This window comes from Chamaea fasciata, unplaced genomic scaffold (assembly GCF_029207755.1).
Source record: "Chamaea fasciata isolate MVZ Bird 193981 ecotype frontalis unplaced genomic scaffold, bChaFas1.0.hap1 SCAF_4, whole genome shotgun sequence".
NCBI classification, from domain to species: domain Eukaryota; kingdom Metazoa; phylum Chordata; class Aves; order Passeriformes; family Sylviidae; genus Chamaea; species Chamaea fasciata.
Genome location: NW_027094089.1, coordinates 3909482 through 3925522, shown reverse-complemented (window position 1 = coordinate 3925522; position 16041 = coordinate 3909482). Strand labels below are relative to the sequence as shown.

At 36.8% G+C, this 16041-nt stretch overlaps 1 protein-coding gene across 1 annotated transcript in view; it reads left to right on the top strand.

The window, feature by feature from the left end:
• ANKRD31 (ankyrin repeat domain 31) overlaps positions 1 to 14622 on the top strand; it is a 63559-nt gene extending 48937 nt beyond the window's left edge. The window contains 4 exon segments of the mRNA XM_066182246.1: positions 2743 to 2763; positions 2766 to 2877; positions 2879 to 2922; positions 13108 to 14622. Coding sequence (XP_066038343.1) covers positions 2743 to 2763; positions 2766 to 2877; positions 2879 to 2922; positions 13108 to 13259 — 329 coding nt within the window. The 3' untranslated portion in view covers positions 13260 to 14622.
• Positions 14623 to 16041: the final 1419 nt, after the last annotated feature.

The window sequence follows — 16041 nt, the reverse complement described above, 5'->3', positions numbered from 1 at the left end:
GCTTTTGGGCTTTTGGGATTGTTTCTGTTAATTTGATAAGACACTGCACTTCATGTGAACTGGGATACCAGGGCTGGTCTGTTTTTAACATACAGGAAGTAAGTTTAGAGATAATAGTTCAAAAGAACTAACTTGATATTCAAACTACTCTGTTCTACTGAAATTTGGTTCAGGCTAAGATTTTCCAGGTGATGAGTTTATTTTGCCTTGCTTCAGTAACTTCAGTTTACACCAGGTGTAGGTGACTTAGACCTGGGTTTAGTTTCCAAACTTTTTTGATAGACCTTTGAAAATTTCACTAGTTCTTCTGTATTATTTGTATTGTGAAAAATATATGATAAACATTGTAACTTCTATAACAGAGAAATCAATTTATTCAAAAACGACTCTTGACAAACAAAAATCAGTCTGAAGATCCGTAAGGTTTTTTCCCAAGTAGTCCAGGGTTATCTGGAAGAGAGTATTTGAGGAAGATTATGGTGACGTGATTGAAGATGACAGTAGCCACTGCCTAACCATTAGTCTTAGGTGAGAAGTTGAGAGAGGGAAAGACAAGGTGTTCTCAGTTTCAGTTGCATTTCAGATACTACATGGCCACATATGCAGGACATTGAACAGTGCCTTTAATTGTTTCAGAAGAGGATTAATCTGCACTGTTGTTTTGTGAATACAGTTCTGGTCATTGGGCAACCTTCAAATGGTTTGCAGGCTCAGTTCATGAGTTAGCTTGTTCCAAGTGCTTTTTCCAACAGGCACTTTGCCTGCAGCCAGCCTGCTCAAAAGCAGAGGAAAGTTTGCTGGTGTGGATGTGAACTATTAGGTACTGCCTGCCTGGAGACATTCCCAGGCACTCTTTTATCTTTCTGATAGACTTAGGGCCTGTGTGTATTATATAGTAGAAGGTTTTTCTGCTTTTTAGAGAACCAAACATTTTTTTTCTTACCGTATTAATGATGTTTTTTTTCCTATGCGTCCCAGAGCATTGATAAAAAAGAAGACTGGGGCCTGGGAATTGGAGTGATTTTGGAGGAGAATGCTATTATTTTAAATAGTCCTTTTTAACTCTCCTTGTAGCTTCCCATACCTTGGCCCAGTGTTCATTCAGCTGCTCTATAATGAGCATGAAGAGGTGAGAAGAAAATGATATATGCAGAGGCTGCATGTAGCCACCTTGTAATGAAAAGAGGCAGCTACCAGTGAACAGCTCAGTTTAGGAAGTGTTTCCTGGGAACCTCTACCCAATCAAGGCCCCTTGGCAAAAGGAGAAGGAGTTGCTGTGGCAGCCGCATTAAGAAATTATGTTTTAAAAAACCTGAAATTAGTTTTTCAGTTTTTTGAGATTAATAAGGTGCTTCAAGGTTTATATAGTATCAGACTTCTGGCTACCTTAGGGGTCTTAGTATGGAAAACTTGAAGAGCCCATGAAGTAAAGCAGTCCCCGACCAGTGCAGGTATTTAACAGAAGCATTAGAGATTGCAGTTTTGGAATTGATCATCTAAATCTTGACTAAATTTCAGTGTATGCATCTTCTTTGAGTCTGAATCTTTAGTCTCTTCTAGGATCATGCTAGCAGAAAGCAAGAATTACTGTATTCAAGCCTGACTGAAAAGTAAACACTAAGCAAATAAGCAGTACTTTTAGACTATCTGTATATAGGAAAACAGAAGAAACAGTTTTTATTTGGCTTAGAATTTCTTTGTGCTTTCTGAATGATGACATAATGTTTGCTGAAAATGACCAAGAAATTACAAAGATTCAGAAGCAGATGTCAGCTGAACAGATGTAAGTTGCAGAGCAAATGTTGGTGTTAGATATTTCACATTGAAATTCCAGCAAAGTGGCATAAAAGAAAAGCTTATTCAGTTGTTACAGTCAGTAAGTGTGATATGCACATTCATTTTGCACATTGCTATTTCAGGAAGGCAGTCTTCGGAAAACAGCATGACTATCCAATTCTTATGCCCAGGCAATCCCTTACTGCCTTTAATAGCCATTAGCCACCTGTAAAGATTAAAACAGCTCTTGTTCACCTTTACTCCATGAAAGGTCCCAAAGTTTTATGGAAGAAGAGTATTTTCAAGGGAATCCAAATGATTTCTTAATGGCTGAACTATAAGCTGTTTTGAAAGGTTTGTGTTAGTGTTATTTCAGGTACGAAGTATTAAATTTTCAACTGAACTCAGCAGGAATGGATGAAAGCAAGTAAAAAAGTTGTGCTATGATTGTATGTGATATGGTATGCTTCTGTTTTCCTTGAGGCAAGCAATGAAACACCTACATTTGGTAGGCTACTTTTCAAATTAGAGTTTTGTGGTGTCCACTGTAATTTTGCCAAGAAAGATATAGATTAAAAACAAACAAACAAACAAACAAACACCCAACAAAAAACCCCAAACCAAAACAAAAACAGAAACCTCCGCCCCCCCAAAAAACCCAACAAAAACCCCCAAACCCCTCCCCCCAAAACCCCAAAAACAACAACAACAACAACAAACCAAACCAAACCAAACCAAAACAACAACAAAAACAAATAAAAGCCCAAATCATCAGCGGCAACCACTGGGCTTGTAAAAGAGCAAAGGAAAGTCTGCCCTTACATATGTTAGCTGGTATAAGGCAAAGTGAAAATATAGAGAAACAAATTAAGAAAAATAAAAAGCATAATTTATCTGTGCATTAAACCATCAGTGTTAAGTTGTACTTTTAATTCTTCAAACAAAAGTATCTTTTCATGCTCCCAGGAGAGAATTTTATCACAAGGGACACCAGCACTGTCAGAGTCCTGGTAGTGGCTCCATTGCTCAGTCTCGTAGGAGCTTTGACCTGAGTAATATGCAGCCAAACACCACATCCTTGCCACAAACACAAGTTGTGAGAGCTGTGTGCTGAAGGAGAAGCAGCTGTTGCCAGGAAATTTATGAGTAAGTGTTTTTTTAGCAGTCTAGAAAACCTAATGGTGGATGCAAGGGCTATGCAAGAGATACGAAAGGAAAAAGAAAAGTAGGTGGCATGGAATTGATTTGTGTGTGGGAGGGAAAGAGTGCTAGAGAAAAATGATGCTGCTGCTGAGGGTTTAGATTGATCTAAATGACCCAATAGCAACGTTTTTTAGAGCTTAATATGGTCGACTCTCCTGTGTCCAAATTAGAAACATTTTGCTATTTTGGTGTAGTTAACAAAATAACTTCATATCATTTTGAGTACTCAGTTAAATGTCTCAAAAAAAGAATAGCGTAGAGAAATGTCTTCTGCATTTAGATGGAAAAATATGATACATAAGCATTGCTAAATAATCTTGTGTAATCTAATTTAAAGGGCGGTGTGGAAATGCTCCTGAAGATGCTCTGACCTTTGTGTAGTTGACTTGTAACTTTGTGTTTTCAGTATTGCATTTTTACATCGATTTCACATTAAACCCCACCTGTAATACTTGTATGAATTGAACAGTGCCTGTTGCACTTGATCTGGTATTTTTGCCTCTACTGCCTGTGATTACACTACAAAGGGATGACCCTGACTGACCATAGTGCAATGATAGAGTGATCTGCTCAAACCCCAGTGCCAGATAACACTGCACTGACACAGGTAACAGTGCCAAGCCAGGTCTGCTGTGGGGGGCAGTAAGACAGAAAACAGAAGAGAATCTAGTCTTTGTCAGTCATTGTAAACTAAAAGTGCATCCACATTTTAAAGCAATTCTTAATGCTTCTGTACATAGGCCCTACAGCTGCCTTACAAAGAATTAAGCTGAGAAACCTCTGCTGAAAATGCTTTCTTATCCCCCCCACTTTTTTTTTTAATAGAAGCAAACTGGCTAATCATCTTAAATTCCAGGGCAGAATATTTGGAGGAAGGTGGTCTTTAAAGTTACAAAAAATAGATTGTGTAGTAGATTGCTACATTTATTTATATAAAAAAACCCCAGATTGAACTGCTCTTTGATATTGACTGAAAAGTAACAAAAATTCTGGTTTATGGGAGTTATGTATCTCTGCCAAACAATTCAACAGCCACATTGACATTTTCTCAAATAGGGCTGCTATTTATATTCTCCTTACCAAAATGATGGTTTTGTAGCGTGTATGGTCATTGTCAACCTACCATCTAGGTGCTCAGTTCTGAATGGAAACAGTTACAGCAGGAGCATAGAGTAATTTTGTACCAGAATTACTATTGTAACTATTAACAGGCAGTGGAGATGATGCAAAATTAAAGATACATGTTATGATAAAAATTAATAAATTGGAAATTTCCAGGAATGTTGTTCCATATATAAATTTTTGTTCATACCTGCTATAATTACTCAGTCAATTGAAGAAAAAAGCTGCTGAATATGAAGTATAATACATAAAAATTTAACCACTTTCTCAGTTTTGACATCTCTGCCTTGTGGATCTCAAATCTTTTGCATACAGTTCTGAGTAGGAGCTTCCTAAGTGAGAAAGGTAATTAATTTCAGTGTTCTTGATGGTCACTTGTCCTGTCTTGTTCACCAGTACAAAGTTGTGATGCTGAAATGACTGACTTAATAGGAGAGTATTTAAATCCACGTGAGTCATCCAGTAAAATGAAACTTAGCTATTATATGTGTCAGTATCATCCTAAAAAAGTGTAAAATCAAGCTACTAGAAAACATTGCATGTGCACATTTGCAGTAGTCCTCAGTTATACTTTAAATTGTAAACTTTTCAGGACAGGGATCTCATAGGCATGTTTGAATTGCTCAAGATACTTTGTAACATAATCTAAACAACAGATCAACCCACTGTACAATAGTGTATTTTATGCTGTACTGTACTCCACATCAGAAACCCAGGTCCTGGTTAGGCTCAGAAAATTCTGTCAGAAATTACTTTCACTAGAAACTTTACTATTCTCTTCTTCATGTTTTAGGAGCAAAGCAGGAAAAGATGACAAACAACACTGAGAACATTATTGTTTATAACAAAAATGGCATAGCTTAAGCTATGAAGCATTATTGAAGCAGTATCTTATCATGTCATCAACAATGGCAAAAGTGATGTGAAAGAGAAGTACTCTAAATATTTAAAAACCTCCAGTGAACAAATCACATACAAACAAAAACAAAACCCTGACATCTAATATATGTTTTTTTGTCCTTACCTATAGTAGAATATTCACCAACTACACTATGTCCCCATTTATGTGACTCTAAAAGACAGGGAGATGGACTATATTCTTTCTATTTTGTACTTTGGAAGAAAAGTGAGATTGTAGACAAAAATGTCTATCCATAATATTTTTCAGTCTCTGGGGTATTTTAAGGTGCAGCTATTCCACTGTTCTCTTTTCTTTATGGCTTACAGACGAACTTCTTGAATATACTTTCCAGTACTGTAAAGTTCCAGGCACTTGCTTTATGTGCTTACATACATACTTTACAAAGAAGTGCACAGTTCTTTGTGCAGAATTTACAAAGCTGTATTTTCCAGTAACTGTGTTCTGTGGCTGAGGTATAGGCTTCCTTCATCTTGCTTTTCACAATCCTCTACCTGCTGTTGACTGTCAGCAGGGTAGGAGGTAAAATGTCACATGATTGACTCAGACTTGAGCTATGTAACCAGCAAGAGCCAAACAAAAATCACTTTTCAGAGGGCCAAAAATTGTTTTTAGGTGGGGGAAGAAACAACTGTCCAGGATTGCATGCCATGGAAGCCAGTTCTAAGTATCCAATGTCTGTATTTCTTATATGTAAGCCAGATTTTTTCTGAAGTTGGAAAATTACTCCAGAAGAAACCAGGTGGTACTGTGATTGCACAGAATTGTAGCCTAACACAGGTTCAGTGGGACCTTTGGAGGTCTAAAGTCCAACCTTCTGTTCAAAGTAGGACCAGTTTCTAAGTTGGAGAAGGTTTGTTGATGCCTTGTCTAGTCAAATTCTTCATATTTTCCGGGGTGGGTATTCCTATGTTTAACCATGTTCATGATGAATTTTTGCCCATATATTTAGATAAAAATTTGCTTGTTAAAACTTCTGCACCTTTTTTTTTTTTTTTTTTTTTAATACAGAAACTATGTTCCCCTAAAAGTCCAGCTAAGAGTATATAAAACTGACTCCTAGTTGAGTGCCTTGAACATTGGCTTTCTGGCCTTTTTACATCATGAAACAAGAGGTACAAAAATCCTTTGATAACTGACCCATCTTCTTAATTAATCAGGGGCATTATAACATTTTCATCTGCTTTGATGGCCCTGTGGAGACTGAGGGAAGACTGAGACAAACAACTGTTGTAGAAGATAATCTGCAACCGTTCTGGTCTTATTTATGGAACCAATAAATGCAAGGCAGTGTGATACACATCAGCCTTCAAGATGCACTGGCTTCATCTGCTGCTTTGCTTTAGACAGATAGCACAGACTGTTCTGACATCACATTGGTAATATGAGTTGAAAATATTTAGGAGATTACCTGATGGTTTTACCTTGGGAAGTATTCAAATTTTATCACGTTTTTATCTTGGGTTTTTTTTTTTTTCCCAGGAATCACTTTTAACAAAGTTACAACAAAGCTTTTAAATGAAACTATTCAGTCTTTCAATCACCATGTGATCATAGTGTAGGAGAAGGCTCTAGAAAATGTTCTGAGATTGTACATAAAACTCAACAAATGAATCACAGCTGCTACAGATTTTGCCAGTGCCTGCAAAACAGGAGCTGTTGGTTTTTCAAAGTGCTGTTCTGACCTGAACTGAAACTTGATTTGTTACTTGTCTTCTGTTTCTTCCAACCTGCATTTCAGTCTGCAAGAATTTTAAAGTGTTATGGTTTTAATTACCCAAGTTTGGAGCTGGCACTTTTTATACACTATCTTGGCACATTAATTTCAGGTTTTCTAAAATGGTTAGAAATAATTTTAGAGAACCATTTACCTTTCAAGTAAGTATACAAGTGAATCATTATATAATCAAGTCTACAACAATAACATAATAGGTTAAAAAGAAAGAATCATGTGTTGGGAACCTACACCCTTCTAGTCATACCAAGAAATAGTCTCCTACAATTATTTTTAAAGCCATCTTTGAGTCTTTTAAAAAAGGACACTGGTATATGCCTTTGTTGATGTTGAGTGCAGATTCAGTAATATTGATATTTAAATAGAGTGATTGACTTAATTGAGAAACTAAAAGGTCACCTAGACAGCTGTGTAAAAAAAGTTTTTGTGAGAAAAATGGAACCGGCCTTTTTTTTTTTTTTAATTTTAGAAGTACTTATTTTATTTTATGTCTTCTCAGTAGTATTGGCATATATGTCAAATGTACCTCTCTTACCCTTTGGGGACAAAATCATTTAACATCAATAGTAAGAAAGAGCTACTAAGATTTAAATAGTCGTTTTGTTTCTCTAAGAGGCTATTGAAACATTGCTGGATTTCTGCAGTACATTGGTGGATTTGACTTTGCTGCATTGTTAAATGAATAATGTAACAATATCTTGATGCACCAATCCAAGGTTCCTGAAAAATAATAGTTAAGAATGTGTCACATACTAAGTATTCGTTACTGTGTAACAGCCATATACCCCGGGATATGTGGAAGACAAAAACCAGTTACTGCAAAGATCATGATGTAGGCAGAAGGTTAATGGAAAAGAATATATTCATATCACTTATCTGGGTAATGCTCTCAAGAAAGCTATAAAGCAATATTTCTATTGTACATTTTTTGGGCATTGAGAAACAGATAAACTATTTACCGTGTCTCTTGAAAAAGCATAACATCTTTGGGTTCATTTGTGGAACTAATACTTTCTACCATATGAAATAAAGTAATCTGAGATTTCAGCATAAACCTTGAAACTGATGCTTTAGAATAAAAGGCATGAATACTTGGTCTCTAATCATACCTGCAAGTCCTTTTCCCATGCAGACACAATGCAGCAAGAAAGGTCACTTTCACACAAAAGAAGAATGATTCTTAACACCTACTATTTTTTTCCTCTTTGTGACATTGTTCTTGCCAATGTCACTGGAGCACATTAAGAGAACATGAACTTCTAAGGAATACTATCCTTTATTGAGTGGAGAAAAAAATGTTTCTTTCTTAAATATACCATTTTATCTCGAAGGAATGGAATAAAATAATTAGTTGTGAAAGTATGAATTGAATTCCACATTACTGCTATTAAAATTTCGGTTATAGGCAGATGATGAACTGAACCTATAGATCATCCATGATGAGTCAAGCCTGATATGTGAAGAACAAAAAAAACTAGGCTAAGGTACTGTCAGGGGGTGCTCTATGTCATTCTGGCACTGTTATAGGTGCTGTTCTATGAATTATCTGGTCATTATAGTCCATTAAGGAGCTTCCGAACTGAAATGATTTATTTATTAATACGATGCTATAAATAACCTTTGATTTTTTTTTTTTTTCAAAGGTTCATAATTACCAATGCAAAAAATGCAGTGTGCATGATTTTGGTCACTTGGGGAAAAGGCACTTTCAACATTGGGATGTAGATGGACACAAAGGATCACAATGCAATGAGTCAAAATCTCTGCTGGCCTGTATCTTGTAGTGGGTGGACACACCTTAACTTTAGGTGTCTGACTGTCATGATTGGTCTATTCATTAGAAAATGATGTCTGCTTACTGATTGCTTTGTAAGGATAGAGACTGTGGACTCCAACATTTGAAGAGAAAAAAAGAATTGACATCTCTATCATTTGAAGTGAATCAAGATCTGTGGGGAGACCTGAAGAAAAGTGATTGCATTTAGAGGGGAAAAACTATTAAATTACTGGGAAAACATTATATTTTGCCAGATAAAGTTCTGGTCTTACAATGGCAATCTATCTGCACACACCTCTTTTTCCAAAATACCAAGTCTCGACCAACTTTTCTTTCCGTTTGATAGATCATGAATACAAATTTTAAAAAAAGGGAAGAACACAAAAAGTAGGTACTTGCTTTCCCTCAAGCCTCAGGAAAATATTAAGTAAAATAAGTTCTTGATGTGTCTGTAACAGAACAGAACATTGATATATTCTAATCTTAGGAGAGAAAAAGCGCAATATGCACCAGGCCACTACATATCTGGGTTAAAGGGAAATAAGGAATAGGAAAGCTTTATTTTCAGGCTAAACTGGCCAAAAGCTCATATTCCTCTAACTGAAATTTCTTGTTTATCTTTAATAATTGTAGAATAAATGAAGAAGAATATAACAGTACCATGTTGAACTGCTCTGGTAAATTTTTCAGCTTAGTTAGTAAATTTCAGGTATTAATCCAGGTTCTAGTGTCCAGATTCAGTGCAATAGGAAATAGGAACACTTAATCTGAAAGAAAAGTTACTTTCAAAATTTTCACAAGCATGGGCAGATTTATTATGCCTCAATCCAGTAGCAGCTTTTTTTTTAAGATTCAGAAGGCCCAAAAATGTTTTTCATGTGAAGTGCTGGCTGTCATTTCTAAGGCCTTATTTGGTCTGAATAGATAATGCCCTTGGAACCCCTGGATTGTGACTGATGTTCTCTAAGTTCTTGAAGGGAGTGTGGATAAGGTCCAAGAAAATTCAAAGCACTTAAGACAGACGTTTGTTCTATTAGTATTCCGCTGTGGCACTCTAGATCAAATGCTGTCACCTTTAAATGTGTTGTTCTTAGTTCTTCCCTTTGCTTATGAGTCTGTAGCCTGTGTCTAGACTAGCTGTGCTGAAGCAGATACTTTTGAGTTAGAAGAATAAAATCTGTGACTATGCCAGATACTGCAAATCAGTTCATCTTTCCCTCAGATCTGATAATAATCATTACCTTTTTTATGGAAGCATTTAAATTGGATTTACTGATGCTTGTAAATTTTATATGTTGCCTAAACTGCAAGGGCGTTTACATTCTTCTACAGATAATTTACACCAGTAAGATAGTTATAAAATAAACCAGTAAGATTGTTATAAAAACTTAACCATGTTTTTGGACAGTCACTGTACTTTCTTGCTTGGGAAAAAATAAGGTAGATATTAGTTGGATTTTTAAGACCTGATCTTTCAGGAGCTATTTTAATGATCAGAAAATGGTGTCTCTGAAATGACAATCTTAACTCCACTGCCTAACCTTTATACAACTGGAGATTATGATCTGACGTTCATGTAGTTGCACCACTAATAGAATGTCTCCTTAAGTACAATTTTCAGATTCTTAGCAGCCACAGCAGACAAGGTCTGGTAGAGATGCAACAAAATGAAAACACAAGTTGAAAACATTTAGAGTGGTTTCAAAACTATAAGACTAAAACAGATGCCTGCGAAGACAGAAGACATGTTGATAATGCTCTGTGGATGGAAAAACTATCAAGGGACAACATGTGTTTTCCCCATATTTATGGGAAAAAAACCCTCATCCTGATATTGATACTTTATCTAACAGTTCATGAAGATGATAGAAAACTGACAGAATAGGACAGCAAGGGTGGAAAAGAAGAGAAAGACCCTGCCTGTGTGTCTAAATTTACTAAGTCTGCTTCTGTGCCTGGGGCACTGAGTTTTGGATAACAGTATAGGAACCCTTCTTGGCTGCTTACAGCCTCTAAACTGCCAGTCTTTTTTTGTGGGGATTAGAGTTAACAGTCAGCAAACTGCAGGAAGAAAACATCGAAGTGGGTATCAGAAGATTAAATATAGCAAAGGGAGAGAGAAAGGGGAGAAAGATTGAGAAAGAAAAATGCAAAGGACTTCAATCATTGGTGTCAGAGGAAGAAGCATGGGGACCAAAATACTGATTGATACCTACTGGTGAAAAATTACTGTGTGTAGATATAGAAACTTTGTTCTCAAACACTGGTGTCAGAACTGAGGAAGGCAGCTTTAGGATGTATAAATTACAGTGGTTTTGCTAGATGTTGACTGTTACCTAAAATTACTGAGAAGTTGAGAATATAGAGATTAGATATGTTAATTATCCACTCAGGTAAAATATTTATGGTGGAATAGTGATGTTTAATCGACAAAATGTTAATCCAATAGGCAAAACATAAATTTGACACAAAGGAGGCAACAAAGAAAGCTGTTAGCTGCTGCTGAAAAAAGTGACTTCAATAGATTTATATGGTCTTACCTCTCTTACATTTCACGTTTGAGTTGAGAATTTTTAGTCAGTAAGCTAAATCATTGCAGTACAGAGAAGAGCATTTCCAAAGTAGGTAAATAGCATCTTTTCCCCAATTATGATTTGTCAATACAGGATGTTAAATTAACTTAGGGCTTTGCTAAGAATTTTCCCTCTACTTGCATACAAAATGTGGACATCTCAGAACAAAAAAAAAAGCAGTTTTCCAACAAACTAGAGCAGGTTGAAGTCATGCCTATCATACCACTGTATACTCAACATCAATGAAAATGTTTCATCTCAGTTTCTACCAGCTTATATAAAAAAATCCCAGGCATACTTTTAAGATCATTTTTACCTTTAGTTGTCTTTAAGACTACTTTGTGATTCTTTTATCCAAGCATTCCTTGTGCCCTTTAAAATATCACTTCTAAATGAGTGTATAAGTTGGCTTCTTCTGGTGTGACTGACTGCTGCTTCATAAGTGTGAGGAGTGTTGTAACTTTTTGCGTGGGTCTTGTGTGCAGCCTGCCCAGCTTTGTTGTAGTCAGTGATACTTAAATATATTCCAGACATCAGATCATACATTTTGTTCCATTATGTACTGTGTTATGTGTACTGAACATGCACCAAGCTTCTAAGATACCAAATACAATCCTGTCCTCACTGGAGTCAGAAGTTTTGCCCTGAGTGTCACGGGTGTGGAACAACACACATCTTCACACACAAGACTATTTGCACCTCTGAACACTGCCTCTCTCTTGTAATGGAAATTTGCTACTTTGCTGGCTTAGGGTGGTGTGCTCCTGGAACTCAGGAAATGGCAGCAAGACATGGAATTAAAAGGTTTAACACCTCCAAATAGCACTGTTTGTTTTAGCACTGGCACCAGTGATGTTGTCCATTCAGTGAGTATTTTGCTTTTTAGAATCAGTGTAGGAGACACAAATGAAAAATCGTGGTAACAAGGAAAGACTCTTGGGATGGCATAAGTACAAGCTGAATGGCCAACTGATGTCACTTCAAACATTCTTTCTCTGGGTTTTGACAAGGATTTATGTTGACTGATCGAATAATTCTTACATATTATTAGATCGCATCCTAATTTACGTATCCTAGTTTGTTTCTTGAGACACTTGAATGTTGTTTGGACACAATATTTTGTTGTGGTTTGTTGTTTAAACAGAAAGTGTCTCCACTTTCATGAGAGTTCTCTCTCGACACCATCTGCTCTGTGTGACAGTTCTGCTCTCACTGGTAGTTTTCTGTGTTGGGCTGGTTGTGGCAGCTCAGCAGCTCTGTTACTTTGTGCAAGGACAGTGAAGGGAGAAAGCGGGGATGAAAGATGTATAAAAGCTAGTAACTCTGAAATCTGCAGTTCCAAGTGCCTTTTGGACTCTGTGCTTTTATGGATCAATGTCTTCTAATCTTTCTTGCTGGTGGGTCTTTACAATGTTACTTTGTTACTGATTTTTAACAGTGAGAAAAGTTAAGCTTCTCCTGTACTGACAAAAGTGCTTCAAATTGATGCATTGCAATAGTTAATTCAATCCAGCAGATACTCAAATATTGAAAATACCTCTGGTTCTTTCCTGCAGTTTCTTCTGTACAGGTGTACACTTTCCTTTTTATAAAGTCATTTCAGGAGAGGCATTCTCTGTTAGAGAGATTCCTTATTTTGGGAAAATACATTGAACATACCTCTTTGTAGGCACGATACATGAAATTCAAGCAGTACCAAAGAACAACTGCCTTTTCCTGTTATGTAATTGGAAATGTCTGGGATGGCTGGGCACCAGGAGGTGTAGTGTCACCCTTGTCTCATTGAAAACTGGGTCTGAGTGAGACATACTCAGTCTCATACATCATACATGGTAAGATGTTGCAAGTCTTGCCCCACGAGATTCCTAGGGTACATTACAGATTCTTAGGGATCACTAAGGCTTACAAGGTTCTGACAAACTGCAAACACCTTTTTAGTGCCAATGATTGCTTTCCATTAATCTAACTTACACTCCATAATCATTTGCATTCATTTCTACAGGCTCTTTTCGCCATTTCAACTCAGTGGAAAGCCTGATACATTTTCTTCAATTCCATGAGGTAGTTATGGCACAAAGAGAGGAGTTTCTACCATGCTCTGCAATGGAAAAGCACTGGAATTTCTACAAAGAATGTAAAGATTTTGGATTCTAAAGACTTCTTGAGTGCTAATACTTTTTTCTTTGACATCACTTAAAAGTAAACATTTGATCTTTTGTAACTGAGTACTTTGCTACTGTCATGTTGATAAATCATTTGTCCAGCACTTGGGATGATGTTTGGGTAGTTGGTATGATGATTGTTTGGGAAATTGAGGAACAGGGAAGTACTTAGTAGCAGGCAAGGATAACTGTCAATATTTAATTTTGTGCTGCAAGATTAAGAAATGGGGAAGTAGATAGGACTTACACACTGATACTCATTGTGAATTATATTCCAGGATGATTACTTGGTATGAACGTTTAAGTTTTAATTTAAGATTAAAGTAACTGCCCATGCTTGATGGGGCAGGACAGAAACAGACAGGCATCAACACTCACAGTCACTTCTTACGCCTAAAGCTGGAACTGCTGTGCCTGAGCTTGTGCCATCAGAAGTGGCAGTGTGTGTTTGTGTAATAACATGAACTGTTAGGTTAGGCGAAAATCAAGATAAGCAGCCTTGAAAATCATCAGCAGCTTTGCTTTATGTGGTGTGTGTGTGTGTATATGTGTATATATATATATATATATATATATAAACATTTGAGAATGGGAGGGCAGGTGCTTGGAGAGGTTAAAAGAGGAATCTTAGCTATTGGAAGTGCTCAGGAAAATTCCATTCATGTTCCAGCCCAATCTCTCTGGTAGGCAGAAAATGTGCAGGCATTTGACAGGAAATGCAATTAACCTGTTTGCAAAACACGAGTTTTTCCAGGTAACAGCATCTTAGATATTCATCCCAATTTCTGGGGGATTTCTATTTGTTTTAATTTTACAATGTTTCAATCTGCCTTAGCAGCATATTTCTAACACATTGACTGTGAAGAGAGTTATCTGCATTCAAGTAGTATTCTTGCTCTTTCATTCCTTGGATTATAAGAAGAGATGGAGTAATGGTACCTGCTACATCTAACTCCAGTGAAGAGGATGGGAAGTATCTCCTGTTAATATATAATGTCAGCAGACTATCTGGAGTATGAAGAGCTCTTCTGCAAAGATCTGATTAGTGTCTTAAACAGAAGTTGGTTTAGGGAAGTAAGAGAGGTGTGATGTGCAGAGAGCTAGTACTGTGCCCTAGGATGCATGAGCAATCATAGCCTGATGGGCTGTAAGGATAAAGAAATGCCAATTGCCAGGAAGTCAACAAAGGTAAATGCTGCTGAATGACAGGTATAATGTCAGTTTCACAAAGAAAGAAAATGGAGTGTTCTCACAACTGCAGCAGCAAAACAAACCTGAAGGCATATTGTTTCAAAGGAAGTTGTTTCAAACAAAGCTCATTCAAATACTGCACTTTCACTGAAAAATAAAAAGTATTTGACTGTTAAAATGACCTCAGAATTGCATGTTTGTTTGACATTTTTTCTTTGTTGCAAGATGTCTAATAAAATTAATGAACAAAACCTGGGAGAATTTGACAGGAATGTTTTGGTCCATTATAATAATGTGATTTACATGACCTAAGGCAATCCTAAGATGCAGTGACAGAAAATGGAATTGATTCAAGCTGAGCAGAGAGGTAAAAATGCAAAGCGCTACATGGAAACCACTGTCTCTTACAGATGCTGTATGTGAAAGTAATCTACTAAAAACTTTCTTCAGTTTTTACATTGTATATAAGCATCTTGAGAAAGGCATTAGCTTGACAACATTTGGCCTAATATGACTAACAAATGTAGGATTCTACTTCCTAGGTCTTAAAACTGAATATTCTCTGATCTCCCTGCTGGAATCCTTTGATCTTAATGTACAGATCCAATAAGAGACAGAAAAAAATTACACCATCATGTTTTCTCAGTGTAAATTTATGCTTTGTAAGTGTGCCTTTGCATAAAAATATAAGTGGTTGTCACTGGTCAAAGTTAGGCAGCTGTTAGTGATGCTAACTGCAGCAGAGTAACGAAGCTTGTGCTCACAAGTGGCAGTTCCTCCTCCCAGCCCCTTCTGCTGCTTTCATGATTCAGTTCTTTTATTTAGTAGACCTCTTCTCCCCTCCTAGGCTGTGAATTAGCACTTACTTTATGTGGTGCAGGCTAAAGTAAAAAAGGATATAAAATGCAAATAGCAAGATGAAACTCCTGGCATTCTGACTGCTGTTAAGATTAACACAGGGAATAAAAGGAGAAAAAGGTGATGCAATGAACAAAAGCCACAAATTCAGATTCGTATTTCCACTTATTTATTTATTTGTGTGTTTGTTTGCTGACATGGATGTAAAAACAATCAGTGGGGGAGATTAATACCAGTAAGGAAGAATGCAACACTCAAAACGAAATAATGAGTGAGGAGGAAGATAAGCAGCTGGGAGGCAGACAATACAACACAAGATCCATAGATTTCAAGGCCAGCAGGAACTAATGTGACCTCCTGAGTAACATAGGTCAGAGGTCATAGATCTCTGTAAGCAAGGGAAACACACGGAAAAGAGAAAAGTAAAGGCAGGTGCAGAGAGAGCTAAAGTCATTCTAAGCAGAGGATCAACACAAAACATTGCACCTTTTTACCAGGCAAAGCAAAGCAGGTCAGGGAAGAGAATAATGGGAATGAAAGCCAGATTGGGAAAGGTATTTACAGTACTCTAAGGCACAAATGCTGCTTGAATTTTTGATGGTAGAAATGTTAAGCTAAGGGGGAGGGAGAGGGATGAATAATGTTGCCATAGGAGTTTGGATAAATTCTTGAAGCAGTTGCAGTTGGCGAGTGTTTTGTCATGATGACACAAAGACTTTTTTTCT